This window comes from Candoia aspera, chromosome 2 (assembly GCF_035149785.1).
Source record: "Candoia aspera isolate rCanAsp1 chromosome 2, rCanAsp1.hap2, whole genome shotgun sequence".
Taxonomy (NCBI): Eukaryota; Metazoa; Chordata; class Lepidosauria; order Squamata; family Boidae; genus Candoia; species Candoia aspera.
In genome coordinates, this window is record NC_086154.1 from 47516229 (window position 1) to 47538073 (window position 21845).

The 21845-nt window shown below is 41.3% G+C and overlaps 1 protein-coding gene across 2 annotated transcripts in view; it reads right to left on the minus strand.

The window, feature by feature from the left end:
- The window catches only part of APPL1 (adaptor protein, phosphotyrosine interacting with PH domain and leucine zipper 1), a 42843-nt gene that overhangs the window by 20524 nt on the left and 474 nt on the right, over positions 1–21845 (minus strand). For both annotated transcript variants that reach the window (XM_063291762.1, XM_063291761.1), the window contains exons 2-7: positions 14380–14478; positions 12690–12749; positions 11728–11799; positions 1978–2065; positions 947–988; positions 279–337 (exon numbers count right to left, since the gene is read on the minus strand). In XM_063291762.1, coding sequence (XP_063147832.1) covers positions 279–337; positions 947–988; positions 1978–2065; positions 11728–11799; positions 12690–12749; positions 14380–14478 — 420 coding nt within the window. The remainder of the gene's footprint in view (positions 1–278; positions 338–946; positions 989–1977; positions 2066–11727; positions 11800–12689; positions 12750–14379; positions 14479–21845) is intronic.

The window sequence follows — 21845 nt, forward strand, 5'->3', positions numbered from 1 at the left end:
GAGACATGCAGCACTGCTACTGCTAGATCTCTATTTTGGGAGTCAATGGGGATGATGTATAGGAAGGACATCCCACCGAATTAAGGCAGTCATAACACTGTACAGGAACATACAGCTGAACTATATTCCATGAAAGACTAACTGCATTCACGGAAGGTGAAAGGAGAATAGGGATGGATCATTTTCCTCACATACTTTTTAAGATACCTGAAAAACAACTTAGACTTTTAACATTTCCGTAACACAAAATCTAAGTGATGAATTAAAGTTTCACAAACCTTCTCATTCTCTCTTTTTTTTGACAGTCGACCATACCTGGTAATAGCAGCATCGTGATCTGAAAAAACAAGTTCTACTGTATTTAAGTAGTAGCTATAGACATTGCAAGTATTTAAGGCAAAAAGAAACTAGCCTTCAGTGAAGCGGCATTTAACATTCCACAATTTTTTTTTAAATAGAGAATCCTGTAAATACTAAAAATTATTTTTTTTATAAACGATTAATTTATTGTACATACATTAAATACCAAAGGAATTCAGGCAATAGAGCTAATTTTGCTTTTTCCATCATTACTCAATTTACCAGAAATAGACAAAAATCTGTTTCCAATAATTTCAGAAATATTTTTATCATTTCAAGATAAACAAAATCTATTATTCTGATGCACTGATTATATCAACAAGACATCCTCTTTTTGACAGTGTTCCACTGGCACAAGAGTTTATTAACTGTAAAATATTTTTTTTCAACTTTTGTATAAAGTTACCTAGGATTAGTTTCCCCTTAATTTTTAGCTTGAAAAATAGCTTTTTATTAAATAGCAAAATTAGTCTCTGCAGACAGAAATCTCTTCATAAAACTTTAATCTTTACTATTTACAATATTACAATCATGCAACATCAAATAAAAAATAAACCATGAAATTAATTTCTAAAGCATACTTTACCATTGCTGGAGATCTGAAAAACCTCTTTTAACGTCAGAATTTCTGAAATGAATTTCAGAAAATGCATAGTGTTAATGTACTTTTCTGTTTTAATGAAAGCTGAACAAGACTTGATTCATTTATTACACATCTTCAGCTGGCCTACATTTCAGGGACCACATGACTCGCTTTGTAATGAGAAAATCATTCCCTAAAATTCTAGGATTGAATCCAGTGGCTGTGCAAGTGGACAAGTGGCTTGTGCCTTTTCCTTCCCTCCTTTCTCCTACACTTCCTCGAAAAGCCTTTCCTAAAAGTCAGGAGCTGTCCTGTAAAGGCCATGACATTTGAGATTTAAACTTGCTGTGGCAGAACTCTCCACCAAACTATATGAGTTTTTTTGAGGGTGTCAGATACGTTGGGGCAGAGAAAAGGTTAAGACAACTTTCAACAACCGAATGCAGTCCATAGATGAAAAAATTATAGCTGTACAATTGTACACAAGTTTAAACTTAATACTTAAGTAAAATGTGTATAAGGTTACCGTTTCACATTTCTAGAGGCTTAATATGTACAGATTACTAACACGTAACTATTCAGTTCCATAGAATTGAAGGGACTGGAGCTGGGTGGGCAGAAACAAATAGAGATAACCGGTCCCTCAAATAACCAGGCCCCATGCCATGAAGGGCTTTATAGGTGGCAACCAGCACCTTGAATTGCAAGAAGGCCAAGGGCAACCACTGCAGCTTGTGTAGCAGCAGTGACACATGGGTGTAACATGAGATCTCCCATTGCTGGTCATGCTGCCTTAAGACTGCTGGAAGTTGTAGTTCAGCAGCTTCTGGAGGGCCATCACTTACATGCTCCAACTTTTATCACTCCCTTTTGCCTAAAATGCACAACTGAAAAAAACCTGATTTCAGTGAGACAAACATTCTTAGGCTTGCACTGGACCTTTGCAGTCTACTATAAATGGAAAATATATCAACTGTTGTTGTATAAGTCGCTGTGCCAGCAATCTGTGATCTGTGTGACAAGAATTACTGTACCTTTTAGATCTCTTTCTTTGAACTGTGTGATGGGAAACATCATGGCATCTGCTAATTGAGTTGACAGTACTGCATGACAAGAACTGAGCTAAGGAGAAAAAAAATTAAGTACACAATGTTGCATAAAAATATAAACATTTCTTGTGTTTCAGTTATTGTATATGCATGTAACAATAATTAAAAAAATGTTAATTGAACCACAGTGTGAACAAGTAGCACCCTCTGGCTTTCTATACCTGTTCTTTCCTTTCCACAAGTGGATAAACAAACAAATATGGTTTAGCATTATTTTAGCCTGATGTAATAATTTATTACATTCAAATAAAACACAAAAAACTAATCCAACAAACCATGATTTAACTTTGGTTTACAATCCTGACTTTTGGGCAGAATAAGTAAGTCTGTATTTTGACATACCCAAAGTTATGGAGGATTTTGAAAAAGGATTGATGCCTGCCATTAGGATTATGCCATTCACAAAATGGTTTGTTGGGGTGTGCACATCACATTGTGTATTGCTTGAGTGGAGAAAAAAGGGAGATGTCATGTTCGCCGTTTCAATGTCTTTGATGCATCGTAACGTTTCGCATGTCATTAATTGGATGCGTGTTTCATCTTTCTGGGGAGGATGGGAACGTTTATCTTTTCGCTTTGCTTTGGAATGTATTTGTATTATCTACTGCGCTCAAGGTTACTTTCCCAGGCTAGCAACTCTGACGTTTGCTAGCACCTGTGCCGGGCGGGGCTGTTACGAGGGAGGCGGGATACGTTTGCACCAAGGGTTTAAGTTTGTATTTGGCGCGCTTTTGCTCATTCTCAGCTTTCTCTGTATTTGTCTTTAGTTCTCTAATAAATCAGATTTCATTTAGCAGCCTCTTGTGAGTCTGAGTATTTGGGCTAGGGCAATCATTACATAAAGCTGAGAATCTAAGATCCTAACTCCGCTGGCCCCTGTCCAGGAAAGACAAGTGTCTAACCCTGTGAGGGAGAGAGCCCGCGATGACCGAACCTGACATCATGATGATGGAGGAAGGGGAACCGGACTCGACCGTGAGGCAGTCCGGCCGACCGTCCCAAGGTGGGGAGCTGTCAGCCATCCGAGAGGAGGCGAGCTCCGAGTCGGAGAGTGAAGCCGGGGGGCGGAAAACAGCCCTGGAGACCATCGTAACTTCCCCGGTGAGCTGCTCACCTGGGATGAGACCCAAGGAGATGCCACGGCAGCGGGGGGCCCATCCTGGAGGCAGAGATACCCATTATCCCCCAACGTGGTGCAGGTGCAGCCAACGGAGGGCTCACCCACTCCGGATCGGATCCGAGTGCTGGAGTCCAAAATGGATTCGTTGGAGGCTATACTGAAACAGCTGAGCTTGGATGTGACCTCGTTGCGAGAGGTCCGGGAAGAATCAAGCCAGCGGCATTCAACCCCTTCTTCCCAGGGGCTGTCCCCGGAACGGCGACGGGCGGTGCGAAGGCGCGAAGGGGACCAGTCGGTCCAGATGGAAATCGCAGCATCGTCAGGGCGATCGCCCCGGGGCCCCGTGCCGCCCCGAGCCAAGGAAGCACAAGCCGCGGCAGCACCGGTGGTGGGGCGCAGCCCGGCGGGAGGCGGCATGCGAGACTTCCCTGTCAAGTTTGATGGGGACCCGACCAAACTCTCGTTCTTCCTGACGAACGCGAAAGCCTACATGGAAGAATGGGGGGCGTTTTTCCAATCGGAAAAGGCAAGGATCATCACCATTGCCACCAAACTGAAGGGGAGGGCGGCAGACTGGTATGTCCAGATGTGCCAGTCGGAAGCGCCTGAACTGGAAAGTCTCGATGAGTTCCTCTGGGCGTTGAAACAACACTTCGAGGACCCCTTAGCAAAAGAGAGAGCAAAGCGAGCCCTGAAGGAACTCAAGCAGGGGTTCAGATCAGTGGCCGATTATGCTTTGGAGTTTAAAGCGCTAGCTGGGAAGGTGGATGACTGGTCCCAAGCAACCATTATCGAGCTATTCAAGGATGGTTTGAATACGGAGGTGCTGCGCTGGTCCCTGGGGAGGGACGACCCATACACGCTGTATGAATGGATCCTGCTGGCGGGGAGGGCTGAACATGCCCAGGAGATCTTTGCCCAGCGGAAGACCGCCAAGTCGGGGCGGGAGGTGAAACCCAGCCGCCCATCAACCACCGGGGGGAAACCGGGACAACGACCCTGGGACGAGGAGCGGGAGAAGCGGTACGCAAAAGGCTTGTGTTTGAGATGTGGTAAGGAGGGGCATCGAGTGGCAGCATGCCCGAAGGCAAAGGGAGAGGAACGGCCCGGAAAACCGCCGGCAAAGTCCCCTGCATTGCCGAGGAAACAGAAAGCTGCGGTGGCTGAAACCGAGGGAGACGATGTGATGTTCTACGAAATTGAAGGGGAGACCGAAATCCTGCAGCCGGCGGGAAACGCCAGCCACCTGCTCTAAAGGGCGCCGCTGGGCAGGTGGTAGAGGACGGGCGCGAGCCTCCATCGGTGAGTGGCAGTTACCGCATTCTCACGGTGAAATTGAAATTGGGCTCCCAATCCAAGACTGTTGAAGTATGGGCCATGATTGATTCGGGGTGTTCCCGGTGTCTTATGCACCCCGACGTGGTGGCGGCTTTGGAGCTACCCACTTTCCCTTTACAACGACCCATCGCTTTTACACAACTGGATGGGTCCATGGCAGGGGGCAAACCGGTCACCCATTTTACAGGGCGCGTAGCCTTGCAACTGGGCAGCCACCAGGAAGGGTTGTCTTTTGTCGTGGCTCCTGTAGGGGGACCATTGGTGGTGTTGGGGGTGCCCTGGTTGGTGCAGCAAAACCCCCAAATAAACTGGGTTTACCGAACTATCACGTTTAGGGATGGGTTCTATCAAGCGGCAGAGGGGAAGGGTGCCCCAGAGGAGATGGTGGGGGTTGCGGCAGCTGCGACTCCGCCTTACCCGGCCTCTCCTCTGGAAGGCTTGCCGGCCGAGTACAGGATGTTTGCTGATGTATTCGGTGAAAAGGAAGCTGACCAGTTGCCCCCCCATCGAAAGACGGACTGTGCCATAGAACTGCTGCCCAACACCCAATTGCCTAAACCAAAGATTTATTCCATGACACAGAAGGAACTGACTCTGTTGAGGGACTTTGTGGACAAAAATCTGGCACGCGGATTCATTGAGCCGGCGAATTCACCGGTGGGGGCGCCGGTTCTTTTTCGCCCAAAAAAGGACGGGACATTGAGACTTTGTACGGATTTCCGCGGATTAAATGCCGTCTCAATTTCCAACAAATATCCCTTGCCATTGATAAAGGACATGTTGTCACATCTGGCCAAGGGAAAGATCTTCTCTAAGCTTGATTTAAGAGAAGCCTACTATCGTGTACGAATCAAGGAGGGGGATGAGTGGAAAACTGCATTCAATTGCCCGTTAGGAGCTTTCCAGTATAAGGTGTTACCGTTTGGGTTGGCTGGGGCCCCTGGGGTATTTATGCAATTAATCAATGAAGTTCTGCATGAACATCTGTTTAAAGGGGTACTGGTGTATTTGGATGATGTGTTGATTTATACTGAAACCATGGAAGAGCATGTGGCTCTGGTAAGGAAAGTATTGTGTAAACTCAGATCCGCTGAATTGTATGCCAAGCTGTCGAAATGTGCCTTTCATCAGACCCAAATTGACTACTTGGGGTATAGAATTTCAGATAAAGGCATAGAAATGGACCCTGCCAAGGTGCAGGCTATCATGGACTGGGAGAGTCCCCGCACCCGCAGGCAACTTCAAAGTTTCCTGGGGTTCAGCAACTACTACAGATTATTCATAAGGGGGTTCGCTGAGATTGCATTGCCACTAACTGAACTGCTTCGAACAAAAGGGGTGGGAGATACTAGGAGAGTCAAGAATCCCGGAGCGCTGTTGCGGTGGACGCCTGCTTGTCAAACGGCGTTTGAGCGGCTAAAAGCAGCTTTCGTCAAAGAGCCCATTTTACAGCATCCTGATCCCTCAAAGCCTTTTGTGGTACAGGCAGATGCCTCCGATTATTCTATTGGGGCATTGTTGATGCAACAAGACGGGACAGGATGCCTCAAGCCCTGTGCCTACTTGTCCCGCAAATTCTCCGAGACTGAGAGACGTTGGCATGTCTGGGAAAAGGAGGCATTTGCAGTAAAAGCCGCATTAGAAGCTTGGCGGCATCTGTTAGAGGGGGCAAATCATCCCTTTGAAGTATGGACTGATCATAAAAACCTGGAGGCTCTTAGTACCCCTCGAAAACTGAGCCCCAAACAGGTTCGTTGGGCTCAATTTTTCAATCGATTCAATTTTCAATTGAAATTTATTCCGGGGAAAAAGAACTTCTTGGCTGATGCCTTGTCAAGGCAACCTCAGGATTCCGGGGCAGCGCCAGATGTGGTTAGCACCCTGTGGACGGCGCCCCAATTGGGCATGCAGGCTGTGACGCGAAGCCAAACGCGCGCGCAGCAGCCGCTCACCACAGGCGCTGTTCAGCCAAGCACTTTGTCAATTCCCTCCCAGTTGCAACAAAAGTTTCTAAAAGAACTGAAAACGGATACTTGGTTGCTTGCGAATAAAGACAGTGTTACTTTTGACAGAGGCTTCGCTTGGAAATCTAACCGCCTCTACGTTCCTGAAAGCCTCAGAAAAGATGTGTTACTACGTTCACACGATGACAAACTCGCAGGTCACTTCGGGTTTGTAAAAACCTTGCACCTGGTTCGGAGGCAGTTCTGGTGGCCCACATTACGTAAAGATGTCAAAGACTACATTGCCTCCTGCACTGTTTGTGCAATGTCTAAACGCAAGGTGGGCAAGCCCCAGGGCCTTCTGCAGCCGGTGGCAGCCCCTTCTTCCCCTTGGGAGGAAATCTCCATGGACTTTATTGTAGAGCTACCACCCAGCCAACGCAAAACGGTCATTTGGGTGGTCAAAGACTATTTTTCCAAACAGGCTCACTTCATCCCTTGCGTGTCCATTCCGTCGGCACGTCAATTGGCTCGCCTATTTCTTGTACACGTGTACAGGCTACACGGATGTCCCTCCCGCTTGATTTCGGACAGAGGTACACAATTTACCTCACAATTTTGGCGGGCGTTTCTCAAGCTGTTAGGCACGAAGCAAGCCCTGTCCACGGCTTGGCATCCTCAGACGGACGGGGCCACTGAGGCGGTAAATTCTACTCTGGAGCAGTACCTTCGAGCTTTTGTGAATTATCAGCAGGACAATTGGGTAGACCTCCTACCGTTTGCTGAAGTGGCTTACAACAATGCAGTGCATCAAAGCACTGGCCAAACCCCATTTCGGGTAGCCCAGGGTAAAGATTTTGTACCTATCCCTGATCTACCGCAACCTCCTGCAGGATCAGCCACTCCAGATGATTGGACAACACAACTGGCAGACTCCTGGCCAATGATTCAAAAGGCATTGGCTGATGCACAAGCGGATTATAAATTGTATGCTGATCGGAAGCGGGCCCCCCAACCTGCATTCCAAGTTGGGGACTCGGTTTACCTTTCCACCAAGTTTATCAAGTCATCACAACCTTCAAAGAAACTTGCGCCTAAATTTGTGGGTCCTTTCCCGATTATCGCTCAGATTAACCCTGTGACTTTTAAACTTGACTTGCCTCATAACCTTAAACGCTTACACCCTGTTTTTCATTGCAGCTTACTCAAACCGACTATTCCTTCTGACCGCTGGCATCGCCAACCTCCACCTCCCACCCCCATCATGATTGATGGTCAGCAACACTTTGAAGTTAAAGAAATTTTGGACTCTAGACGCCTTCGCAATACTTTGCAATATTTAGTTCGTTGGAAACATTTTCCTCATCCAGAGTGGGTCGCTGCACCAGATGTGGCTTCCCCTGTCCTGGTGGCCCGTTTCCACTCTGCTTATCCCACTAAGCCAGGTCCCTAGGTGTATTTTTAGGGAGGCGGTATGTCATGTTCGCCGTTTCAATGTCTTTGATGCATCGTAACGTTTCGCATGTCATTAATTGGATGCGTGTTTCATCTTTCTGGGGAGGATGGGAACGTTTATCTTTTCGCTTTGCTTTGGAATGTATTTGTATTATCTACTGCGCTCAAGGTTACTTTCCCAGGCTAGCAACTCTGACGTTTGCTAGCACCTGTGCCGGGCGGGGCTGTTACGAGGGAGGCGGGATACGTTTGCACCAAGGGTTTAAGTTTGTATTTGGCGCGCTTTTGCTCATTCTCAGCTTTCTCTGTATTTGTCTTTAGTTCTCTAATAAATCAGATTTCATTTAGCAGCCTCTTGTGAGTCTGAGTATTTGGGCTAGGGCAATCATTACAGGAGATGACCTGACAGCAATATGCAAGACCTGTTACATAAGCAAACAAGACTGAACATTCCTTAAGTCCTGGGAAGCAAGATAGTATTTGGAAGAGACCCAGGCAAGCTCTTCCCTGATTCACTGGGGTATAAGAAGAAGAGGAGATAAAATACAATCAGGCTTGCAAGATTCTATTATTATAGCCTGTCTCAATAAAGTATAGTTCTTGTCTTCTTGTAGAGTTGATTTTCTGATCTGGTCTACCTAGTGGGGCTGACAGCTTGCTTGGTGTGAAGGCTGTGGACATCATATGACATCTATAGAACCTGCTGGGTAGTGGTGGAAAAGAGGAAGCAATCACAGCCCACGCTGGCAGTAATTGGAATGAATAATTAGCCAATTCTGGAAGCCAAATTTAGGCTCCCAAGTAGCAGATCAAAAACCAGGAACCAGGCAGAGCTCAGAGAACTCAATGCAATTATGGCATGATGGAACCAGATGGAGGTGCTTAGATCTGTTAGACACTGGGGAACATTTCAGAACAAACCAAACCTGCATAAAAGGGTACCAGGCTATTGGCACATAAAATCTAAAAGGTGACAAACCAGTTTTAAATTGATTCCTGGGAGAAAATCAACAGGTAATGGGTAGCAATCAACTCAGAATGATGTAAACATTTAAAAAAATACTATAAAAGTTAAGGCCAATGTTGAAAGCCAGATGCTGGGTGGTCATGACAGCCAGAAGATAAAATAGGAACAAAACAGCCATGAAAAAGACTCAAGCCAACAATTTTAATTAAAAAAAAAAAAAGCAATAGGTACACAGTTGTTTCAATACAACACTAGAAATCTCCAAAGAATAATGTTACGATTCTTGTAATAATGGGGAACTTTGATTACCCTCATATAAACTAGGTACGTTTGTGCTCAGGTTATGATAAGCAGATCATAATTATGGTCCCTTAGAACAGTTGATCTTGAACCCAATCAGAGGGGAGGCAAGCCTAGATTTGATTGTAAGGGATGGCTATAGTTTAAGTATTGCGGAACAGACAGGAAACAATGACCATAATACTATCTCATACAGCAAACGTGCAAACAGAAAGCTGCAACTGTCAGCAAAATCTAACACTATCATGTTTGACTACAAAAGGGAAATCTTTTAAAAAAGGAATTGTCTTGTGAAAAAGGAAAAATCAAGAGGGCCGAAACTCATCATAGTGTAGAGAATGGAGATAATCTTGATGAAGAAATGCAAGAATTATTAAGTAAATGCCAACTTAGCCCTGGAAAGGAAGAGGGATAATCCTTTCTTCATTCTGTTTGGTATAAGAGGGGCAGAAGGAAACTCTGACAAGTTTTCAAGAATCGTTATTATACTCTATAACAATAAAGTAGAATTGCAGCAGTCTTGTGTTGTCTGTTCCTTGACCTGGCTTACCATTGTATACAATGCAATATTAAAAAAAAATAAGTATATCATATTTAAATGGGTGAGTGGAAAAGGTGTTGTGCCTACTGGACCAATTTATCCTGAGATGGTTAGCTTTAGAGCAAAAAATATAGACTAGTTTAGTTACACTAACTCCACTCACCAAGCCAACTATCATAACTCACCCCATGAATTACCAAAAGGTTCACTATCCTTCCTGATGTCTCTGATCAAGACAAAATCCTAAAGAGGGTTTCAAAAATGGGGAATCTCTTGGTACTCCATCTCTGTGGTTATTTGTTTTCAACCTCCATGTGGCCACATGGAAGATATGAAGAAGAGGCAGAAATAACTGGAGTGCATACAACTTCCTTGAACCTATTGGAGGTAAAACCAATTCCAACCATGCCACTCTAGTTTTTGGTTTTTTTCCCCTACGAAAGCAGAAAAAATTCAGAAGTTCAAGAAACAGGGAGAAGTGACAGCCTCCCAGCTTTCTTTGCGGCAAGTGGGAGGACTGTAAACATGGTTATAGCATTACTGATCACATCCAATTAACCTGAACAGGGGTGGCTGAGACATTTGTATTGTGTAAAAAGGTTCACTGTGATCTGTGATAATGATAGCCTAAAAATGAAAAAGCAATGTCATAGAACTACATTTGTTTGGAGTTGATAGAGGCTTCTTCTTGTGGAGTTATTTAAGATCAGTTTAAACATGTGGATCCTCAGGAGGTAAACAGGGTCCTCGATGCTATTAGCTCTGCATCTGTGGATTAGATCTCTGCCCTACCTGATTGGTGAAAACAGCCAAGGAGGTGACAGAAGCTGGGTGTGAGTGATGGCAATTGCAGCCTTCAAGGAAGTGGTGGTGCTCCTGCCTTGAAAGAGGTGGTGGTGTGTCCCCAACTCAAGAAACCATCACTTGACCCAGCAATTGGACATAACTATCATCCAGTCTCCAAATGTCCTTTAGGGAAAGCTGTTGGACTACATTTATTATGAGCCCTGAATGAAACAGATTATCTGGTCCAAATTTAGGTCTGGATGTCAAAGCAAAATCTCATTGGTCATTCTTGTTGATTACCTTTGGCAGGACTAGAATGGAGGGAGCGCAACTATTCTGTTTCGGTTGGATTTCTCAACAGTAGTGACTATGTTATCCTCCTTGACCAACTATGACAGTTGGGAATGGAAGGCACTGTTTTTCCTGAATGGCCAATTCTAGTTGGTGATGGTTTGGGGAGGGGGGGAGTCAAGCCTTTGGCCACTATGTTACGGGGTATCATAGGGTTCAGTCCTCCTGCCTACAATTTAACATCTACATGAAGCTGCTGGGAGAGGTAATCCGCTAACAGAATAGGATATCATCAATATTCTGATGATTTCCAAATATGTATCTCCATCCTGAGCCAGACAAGGATTGTGGTAGAACTCTTAACCTGGTGCCTGAAGGCTGCTAGGACCTGGACAGAGGGGAAAAAGATTTGGACTGAATCCTATTAAGACATATTTGGAGCCAAGACAGCTTGGATTTGGAAGCTAAGTACAAAGATGGTCCAATTTTGATTCTGTATGGGGCAGGGCTTCTACACATCCAACTTGGCAGTCTTTCTGGATTCATGGCTCCTGTTTGAACAGCAAATACTTTTGCAAAGTTACATCTTGTGTACCAACTATGGACTGTTCAGAACTAGAAGCCTTTACTCACTGTTACTCATGACCCTGTCACTTTGTGCATGAATTATTGCAATGCTCTGAATATGGGGTGGCTACATTTTCTGAGAGCCATTTAAAAAATGGGTCTTCTGAAAGGCATTTGTGGAGTAATAAGACCATGCTACCCTGAATGGTGATGCCTCAGACTGACTGGTTATAATGGTATTATTTCTGTTTTTAGTCATTGATATTAATACTGTAAACTGCTCAAGGTCTTTAGAAAAGGAGTGATGTAAAAGTTGCATGTATAGATAGATAGGCTGATAGATAGATATTTAGAAAGGAAATCTTACCTCATCTATCACTTTAGCAAACTGCTGAAGAGTAGAATTCATAACTTCATCATCACCACCCAAAGGAAAGCGCTATCAGAAAAAAAAACCCACCACTTTTTAAATTCCATCTTTATTGATTTGTCACTCTGAAAATTCACAATAACATTCCAAGGGTCTAATACCATGTTCATATCTAACAGTGCTAAAAAATAATAGAGAATCTTGGAGTACTGTAAGTTGCTAATGTTTGTTATATATATTATATTTAAAAGATATAGAGAACACCTACAGACTATGGTAACTTCATAGAAAAGTATTCTGATAGATTATATATATATATATATATATATATATATATATATATATATATACACACACACACACACACACACACATACATACATACATACACACACACACATTAAAGCTCTATTAAATAATGGTATTAAATTAAAATATGACAATTTTGATATAAAACACATTTGTTTATTCATGGCAGCTTCAACTTATTTTTATCTCTTTTCCCCTTTCCGTGTTTCTATTTGTTATTTTCTGTTTTATGTTGTTGTGGATGGCCCCTTTCAGGTTTTAATCAGACCACACACATTTTAACATCTTATATTCTTTGTAGGCTGCTGAGAGTCATTTGATTGTGGCAGGGCAGAAATGTGAAAAGATAAATAAATGTGTGCTCTTAATAGCAAAAACTGAGCAGAAATAAAGCGTATGAGGCTTTATGAAAATAAGAAACCCGAAAAAATAATCAATTTAATTTCTATGTGCCAAGGTACTATTAAAACCTATGGGTGGAGTTCATATAAGATGCTACAAACTAGGCAAAAACCAGTTAGGGTTGTCTGTAATTCTCCATGTTGGAGAATCCAGTCACCATACTGATATGTTGTAAAAACCAGGCTGCCACATTAAACTATTCAACTTGGATCAGAACGTAAAATTTTCATTTTGTAAGTAAACTATACCTGCTTCTCATATTCTTTTAGAAGCTTTGAAGTCAAATGTGTTGCTGCACTGAGTTCATTCTGAAAAAGAAAGAGGATTTTATTCTGATTTTAAAAAGTTTTTGCAAATATAAATGACAACAGAAGTACAGTATAAAGTAAGTTAATCATAGTTTAACAATGTTTTACTATCCTATATGCGTATATTTTTTATAACACATAATTTCGCACTTTTAAAGTGGAATGATTATTTATTTATTTAATTTTTATCCCTTTATTATTTTTATATTAGAGTCATAGACTAGCACATACACTTTTAAAGCAGTAACTATGGATTTAAGCTAAACAAACAAAAAGTAATTGAATTTGCAGAATTCTGATTGAGTCATCACTCATAACAGAAAACAACATCACTCTCTCCAATAGCAAAAATTAGACTATGCTCAGATTCGGAAGCAAAGCCAACAAACAAAAGGAAGAGTGCTGCATATGCATAGGATCCTTAATCTATGCAGAATATAGATTCAAAATTACTTGCACAGAGGAGGGAAAGTTTTTAAAAGTACATGCAAATGTAGGTTTCCAGAAAGTTGAAGGGAGAGCACAAATAGTGCACTGAACATTATCTTAACCTTACTCATAGCTTAACAATTTTGAAATGAATGCATGGACACTGCTTCAGATCCTCCCAGGCAATGGAAGCAATTCATTTTTAATTATAGCTACAGTGTAGAACTGATTAGAAGGGAAGATAATAGTTGAAGGCTGCTTTTCTGGGATAAAAAAAACGGTTTTCTTTCTATAAAGTATCCAGGGACATGTGATCACCATAAAGGAGCATATTATTGGGTTTACCTGTTGACAATCAAAAAAGTTGATTGCCCAGGAGATAAATTAGACACTTGCAGTTAGGGTTTAAGTGTTTTTCCAATCTAATATTAAGGTTTACTACAACCTGTTCAATGCAACCATAATATACAATACATACAATAACTTAGATTCTTGCATAAAAATGCTTACATCTAAATATGACCTTGTTAGAAGCTTCTGAAGAATTTATAAGCAACTTATTCATGTTATTTGTGAACAATTTACATGGAAATACAGGTAGTCCTCATTTAATGACCATTTGTTTAGTGAGTTCAGACTTACGATGGTGCTGAAAAAAACTGACTGACAACTGGTGCTCATGCTTACAACCATTGCAGCAGTCCCACAGTCACACGATCACAATTTGGGCACTCGGCAACCAGTTTGCATTTATGACTGTTGCAGCATTCCATGGTCACATGATTGCCATTTTTGACTTTCCCAGCCAGCTTCTGGCAAGCAAAATCAGTGGAAAACTGTGTGATTTGCTTAACGACCACGTGGTTCACTTAGCGGCTGTGGTGATTCACTTAATGACCACAAAAAAGGTCCTAAAATCAGGTTGGATTTGCTTAATGACCGCTTTGCTTAGCAACCGCAATTCCAGTCTCAATTGTAGTCGTTAAGTGAGGACTACCTGTATTAAAGTAAAACTGTATTTCTCTTTTTTCTCATTCTCTTTTTGTCACACTCATATATACTTGCACACAGCTACTGAAATGCCAGGAGTTAAAGTTTTGGTTCCAATGCTCATGATACTGAATAATATAACCACATCAGTGACAAAAGTTGGAGAAATGGTTGAAGGTTAATTAGTTTCTGCATTCTACAGTCAAGTTACCTGTGCATCATAAATTCGATGCATAGCTTTATACAACTGGTTGATGTATCTGGAAATTGAAGCAGCATCTTCTTCAAATACACCTAGCAAAGATCGTGTCTAAAAAGAAGATAACATAAATTTTATAATATTGCAACTACGTTACTGCAGCTAAATTCAATAATGCTCCATTTAATATATGGATAAGACAAAATCAGAATGAAATATATTTCTGATTTTTGACACATATCTAAAAGTTATCTAGCAGAAAGCACTTTTTAAGTCTGTGGGGCACTTCATTAAAACAAAGTATGCTGGCATGATAACAGAATACTTAAGTTCCCTCCAGTAAAGGTAACTCATTTACTATTCTTTTTTATGACCAACAGTAAGACAGGGCATAATATTCAAGTGTCTGAGCTTTACTTTTTGGCAATTACAAAAAACTTAATACTGTACAGCTTAAATCTATTCTATATTGAACTTGGAATCTAGATAGGTAAAGATAAAATCTCCTTTGAGTCAAGTTCTATAACTGGTGACTACATGGACATGTCAAAGTTGTTTTCTTAGCTAAAATAAATCCAAAGAATAAATATATTTTAATGATAAAGTATAACTCAAGTTAAGCTTTATAATCCCAACTAAGATACCATTACTGTTGGCTTTTCAAACTGCCCTCACTAACTCATGTAGAAACTGAACACTCATAGGATAAGAGCACTGCCCTTTTATGGATGGAATCCTCCCAGGAATCCAACAACAGTTTATAGAGTTTACACTTGTATGGACAGAGTGAATAGACAAGAACTTTTCCTTTCAAATTCTAGTAAACCAATCGGATATTAACTCAAGATACTCAGAATATTTTGTGAATGAATACACATATTGTGAAACCATAGCTATTTTTTTTAGCTTAAACAAACTTACAAAGAATCGGCTCCTCAATGGCTATATGATACAGCAAAACTAAAGTGTCTCTTCAAAGACAGTTTACGTTTCCAGAGACAGACAAAATAAATGCCTATCTCCAGCAGACCTTTCTTATGAAATATTTTATTGCGGTTGGCTACTCTAGGACACCAAATGCTGAAGCAGAGGACATATGGACAACGTAACACGGAGCTTTGCTGAATAATGTTGGCTGGAATTTCCAGGGACTACAGTTCTCCCAATTATGGAAATTATGAAAGACTGGACTAATTATATACATGGCGTTTAGCTAGTTTTAGTGCAATTTTAAAATAATTATGTTTACAGAATGAAAAAAATTTCCATTTCCTTAAAAGCACCAGAACAGGGATGCAAAAATCCACCCAACCACTAGATGGCATCAAAGAGATACAGACAACTCTAAGTTTGCAGCCTAAATCTGAAAGCCCTACATTTCCATCTATACAGGCAACTAAATTTAAAGGATATTTTTAAATCTGAATCTTTGCTTTTAATTTTAGGACTAGTTAAGAAATGTTTGAAATAATCAACTTCTTGAATTCTTTTTTCTAATTGAAAACTCATTCTGTTCCTTGTGTAACCAAAATGGCACCATCCATACGCATTAATAAGTATCAATGGGCTTGGGAAAAACCCCAAGATTTGCCAAAGTATAAAAAAGGCATTTTTCAGGAAAACATTTAAGGGAAGGAGATAATTAAACAATGTACTCAATGAGAACAAGTATGTTCAATGATCAAAGACTGCTACAGATCTAAGTGGTGGGGAGCAGAAGAAGAAAAAAAGAGTGGAGGAGCAGATGGTACAGAATATTCCAGAAAAGGGCATGGCTAGCTGGCTGGTATCTTAAGTGGAAGCACTCCATACTGGAGTATTCTGTTGCAAATCCTATCCTGTGCCCTTCTCATGTGTTTTTCTGTTTATACGGATGCTGAGGAGTTGTTCAGAGATATAGAACATAAATGTGGAGCAATTTCTCCTGCTGAATCAGATTAGGATTTGACTATGAATCACATCTTCAGCAAAGGATCATTCCCTTGTCGTGGTGCTGGAGCTTGAGCACCTCAATGATGCCATGAGCTAAACCATGAAGGGCCACCCAAGACGGGAAGGTCATGACAGAGGGTCAGACTGAATGTGATCCCTGGGGAAGGTAATGGCAACCCACCTCAGTATTCTTGCCGTGAAAACTCAATGGATCAGTACAACCAGGGATATGTCGGTATACCATTGGAAGATGAGACCCCCAGGTTGGAAGATAGTCAAAATGCTACTGGGGAGGAACAGAGGATGAGGTCAACTAGCCCCAGATGTGATGACGCAGCTAGCTCAAAGCCGAAAAGACGGCTAGCGGCCGACGGTGCTGGTGGTGAACGGCGAATCCGATGTTCTAAGGATCAACATGCCATTGGAACCTGGAATGTAAGATCTATGAGCCAGGGCAAATTGGATGTGGTTATTGGTGAGATGTCAAGATTAAAGATAGACATTTTGGGCGTCAGTGAACTGAAATGGACTGGAATGGGCCACTTCACATCAAATGACCACCAGATCTACTACTGTGGACAAGAGGACCACAGAAGAAATGGAGTAGCCTTCATAATTAATAGTAACGTGGCTAAAGCAGTGCTTGGATACAATCCAAAAAACGAAAGAATGATCTCAATTCAAATTCAGGGCAAGCCATCTAACATCACAGTGATCCAAATATACGCCCCAACCACAGATGCTGAAGAAGCTGAAGTAGAGCAGTTCTATGAGATCTGCAGCACCAACTGGACAACATGTCTAAAAGAGATGTTATTTTCATCACGGGAGACTGGAATGCTAAGGTGGGCAGTCAAATGACACCTGGAACTACAGGTAAGCATGGCCTGGGAGAACAAAATGAAGCAGGACATAGGCTGATAGAATTTTGCCAAGACAACTCACTCTGCATAACAAACACTCTCTTCCGACAACCTAAGAGACGGCTTTATACATGGACTTCACCAGATGGACAACACCGAAATCAGATTGACTACATCCTTTGCAGCCAAAGGTGGTGGACATCTATACAGTCGGTAAAAACAAGACCTGGAGCTGACTGTAGTTCCAATCACGAACTTCTTATTGCACAATTTAGGATCAGACTAAAGAGATTAGGGAAGACCCACAGATCAGCTAGATATGAGCTCACTAATATTCCTAAGGAATACACAGTGGAGGTGAAGAATAGATTTAAGGGTCTGGACTTAGTAGATAGGGTCCCGGAAGAACTATGGACAGAAGTTCGCGACATTGTTCAAGAGGGGGCAACAAAATACATCCCAAAGAAAGAGAAAACCAAGAAGGCAAAATGGCTGTCTGCTGAGACACTAGAAGTAGCCCAAGAAAGAAGGAAAGCAAAAGGCAACAGTGATAGGGGGAGATATGCCCAATTAAGTGCAAAATTCCAGAGGTTAGCCAGAAGAGATAAGGAATTATTTTTAAACAAGCATTATGTGGAAGTGGAAGAAGACAATAGAATAGGAAGGACAAGAGACCTCTTCCAGAAAATTAGAAACATTGGAGGTGAATTCCAGGCAAAAATGGGTATGATCAAAAACAAAGATGGCAAGGACCTAACAGAAGACAAAGAGATCAAGAAAAGGTGGCAAGAATATACAGAAGACCTGTATACAAGGATAACAATATTGGGGATAGCTTTGACGGTGTGGACAGTGAGCTAGAGCCAGACATCCTGAAGAGTGAGGTTGAATGGGCCTTAAGAAGCATTGCTAATAACAAGGCAGCAGGAGACGACGGCATCCCAGCTGAACTGTTCAAAATCTTGCAAAATGATGCTGTCAAGGTAATGCATGCTATATGCCAGCAAATTTGGAAAACACAAGAATGGCCATCAGACTGGAAAAAATCAACTTATATTCCCATCCCAAAAAAGGGAAACACTAAAGAATGTTCAAACTATCGAACAGTGGCACTCATTTCACATGCCAGTAAGGTAATGCTCAAGATCCTGCAAGGTAGACTTCAGCAATTCATGGAGCAAGAATTGCCAGACGTACAAGCTGGGTTTAGAAAAGGCAGAGGAACTAGGGACCAAATTGCCAATATTCGCTGAATAATGGAAAAAGCCAGGGAGTTTCAGAAAAACATCTATTTCTGTTTTATCGACTATTCTAAAGCCTTTGACTGTGTGGACCATAACAAATTGTGGGAAGTTCTTAGTGGTATGGGGATACCAAGTCATCTTGTATGCCTCCTGAAGAATTTGTATAACGACCAAGTAGCAACAGTAAGAACAGACCACGGAACAACGGACTGGTTTAAGATTGGGAAAGGAGTACGGCAGGGCTGTATACTCTCACCCTACCTATTCAACTGGTACGCAGAACACATCATGCGACATGCTGGGCTTGAGGAATCCAAAGCTGGAGTTAAAATCGCTGGAAGAAACATTAACAATCTCAGATATGCAGATGATACCACTTGGATGGCTGAAAGTGAAGAGGAACTGAGGAGCCTTATGATGAAGGTGAAAGAAGAAAGTAGAAAAGCTGGCTTGCAGCTAAACCTCAAAAAAACCAAGATTATGGCAACCAGCTTGATAACTGACAAATAGAGGGAGAAAATGTAGAGGCAGTGAAAGACTTTGTATTTCTAGGTGCAAAGATTACTGCAGATGCTGACTGCAGTCAGGAAATCAGAAGACGCTTAATCCTTGGGAGAAGAGCAATGACAAATCTCGATAAAATAGTTAAGAGCAGAGACATCACACTGACAACAAAGGTCCGCATAGTTAAAGCAATGGTGTTCCCTGTAGTAACATATGGCTGTGAGAGCTGGACCATGAGGAAGGCTGAGAGAAGGAAGATGGATGCTTTGGAACTGTGGTGTTGGAGGAAAATTCTGAGTGCGCCTTGGACTGCCAGAAGATCAAACCAGTCCATCCTCCAGGAAATCAAGCCAGACTGCTCACTTGAGGGAATGATATTAAAGGCAAAACTGAAATACTTTGGCCACATAATGAGAAGACAGGACAGCCTGGAGAAGATGCTGATGCTAGGGAGAGTGGAGGGCAAAAGGAAGAGGGGCCCACCAAGGGCAAGGTGGATGGATGATATTCTAGAGGTGACGGACTCGTCCCTGGGGGAGCTGGGGGTGTTGACGACCGGCAGGAAGCTCTGGCGTGGGCTGGTCCATGAAGCCACGAAGAGTCGGAAGCGACTAAACGAATAAACAAGAACATGAATCACATGCAGTACCTACAGCAGGTCTCTTTGGCAGAATAAAGAGTATAACCAGAACTCCTGAAGAAACAATCATCTTTCACTGGATGGGCTCTTGACCAAGAAAAACAGTTTCAAATTGCACTGCTGTAATCTTGGACAATGCTGTGAAATAGGTACAATGTGCCATAGCAGAGGCAGTGACCCTGGCACACAAAGAACGGAGTCACTGCCAAGGTTACTTTGGCAGATATGGCCTGAAGCTGACTGCATCAACGTGGAGTTAAAACCTATTTTACCTGGCCCTGATAGGAGGGGAGGCAGGACACTTTATAGCATAGCAACCAAAAGATACTTGTTTGCTTGTAAAATAAAAACAATGGTCTTTACACTTTTTGTACAAAAATAGATTGATAGTATTCGCATAACATAATGAAGCAAAAACATTGAGCCGGATCTAATAAGAAAGCAAGAACATTACTAACCGTAAACTTTTCAACAAGTGCAGCAAAGGGTAAAATGTATTAGCTATTACATTTATTATCTCAAATCTGAATGGCTGAATTTAAAAGTGATGAACATTAATAATAGATCAATTATATTATCAATAATAAACAACACAAAAGTTAAATATTTTTCTGGAATCCTTCAGGTTCCAAGAAAGCAAAATAAAAGGTAAGCAGGGAAAGGCCCCTTCTCTGCAGAGATCCAGTTGTTGACCCTCCCTGATAGGGAGACATGTAAACAGTGAGTTGACTTTTGACTTCAGTGAGTTTTTTAAATGGGCAGTTTAAAAAAAAAATCTGGAGTTGTATGCACATTTACCATATTGTTCTCAAGTTTCATCGTGATACATCCCCTCTAAATATATCTGGATATAAATATATAATAAATATATTAAGTGGTCATATAAAAACTTGAAACAGATCCTGACAATTATGTTTACTAAATCTGGAAAATATTTCTAGATTGTCTAAAATTATTTAGTTCTTTTATCAACAATTACTATTACTGCTACAATAATTTTCTTCTTCTATACTGTACTGTTTATGACACTAAACATTTCTATCTGTTTGTAAGTGGAATTTGTAGAAGCCAAACAGATATTCCATTGTTGTTCTGATAAGTGTGACTATTCTGGTTGCATTTTGAAAAATACAACTGGAGGTATTATGAACAATTTAACCACTGTAATATAAATAAGATTGGCATGCTTATTTGTCATTTCATACTGGCAAGTTGAGTTTTTACTTTTTAAAAATTTCATTTAGACAGTGAATATTTGTTTTGCTTAAATTGTTTTGCTTAACCTTGCTTAAGTAGCAAGGTTAAAGATTCATGAAAATAACATATTTTGTACTAACAATGCCATATTATACATTTTGTGGATTCCAATTCAAGAACAATTATCAGTCTGCCTTTATTCATATATAATAGGTTTGATAGAATTCTCAAAAGTGGAGGATTGTAAAGATGAATAGAAGAAAGATGTAAAGAGCATAATACCAATATATTTAAAATTGAACTCAATCCCACAGTACAGTGAAGGCTATTTTACCAAAGCTATTTTACCAAATCTTTTATTAAACTGGCCCATTAATATAACTGCTGTAGCTAAGATCATAAGAATACAAAGTGATGCTCAGATATCAGTGTACATTAGATCACAGAAAGTTTTTAAAAGATTTCCCTACTTTTTTTTTTGCAGCAACTGATGGAATAATGAAGTCAACATTTCATAGGAAACAGGATATTGCTGAACAGCTTCAGCCATCTCCAGTCTAGACACAGTACCAACTTTTAATGTTGAAACAAAGAACTGAAAACATTAGAAATATTTTATACATCTTCACTATTCTCTTGGAGAATGAGTAAGTCAAAATTTGTCTTTTCTTAAACTGCTGCTTATATAAATTCAGATAATTTCAGTAAAAAATAGGAATTCATAATTACATCATACATTCAATCTTAAATACTCAGAGACATTTAAATATAGTAGCTCCAAATAATTACTCATACAGTGTTGGCAAATACAGGTTTCAGTACGAGACAAATTCATTAATCCTGTATCTTAAATTATTACTTCAAAGCTACTTGAATTTGGGAGAAGAAGGGTGTGGTGGGGAATCCGAGACAGCCATTGAAATAATTACACAATACAACGACAGAAACAGGCTGCCCTTTTTACAGCGCTCCCTTGATTTCGGTGGAGGTAAGAATAGTAGTAATAGCGAAGCACTGCAGTACCACCCTGCTGTCGTACATGAGCCAGGCAGGGAAGAGCCGCGGCTGCCTCCTGTTGCTCCCCAACCTTATTCAAAG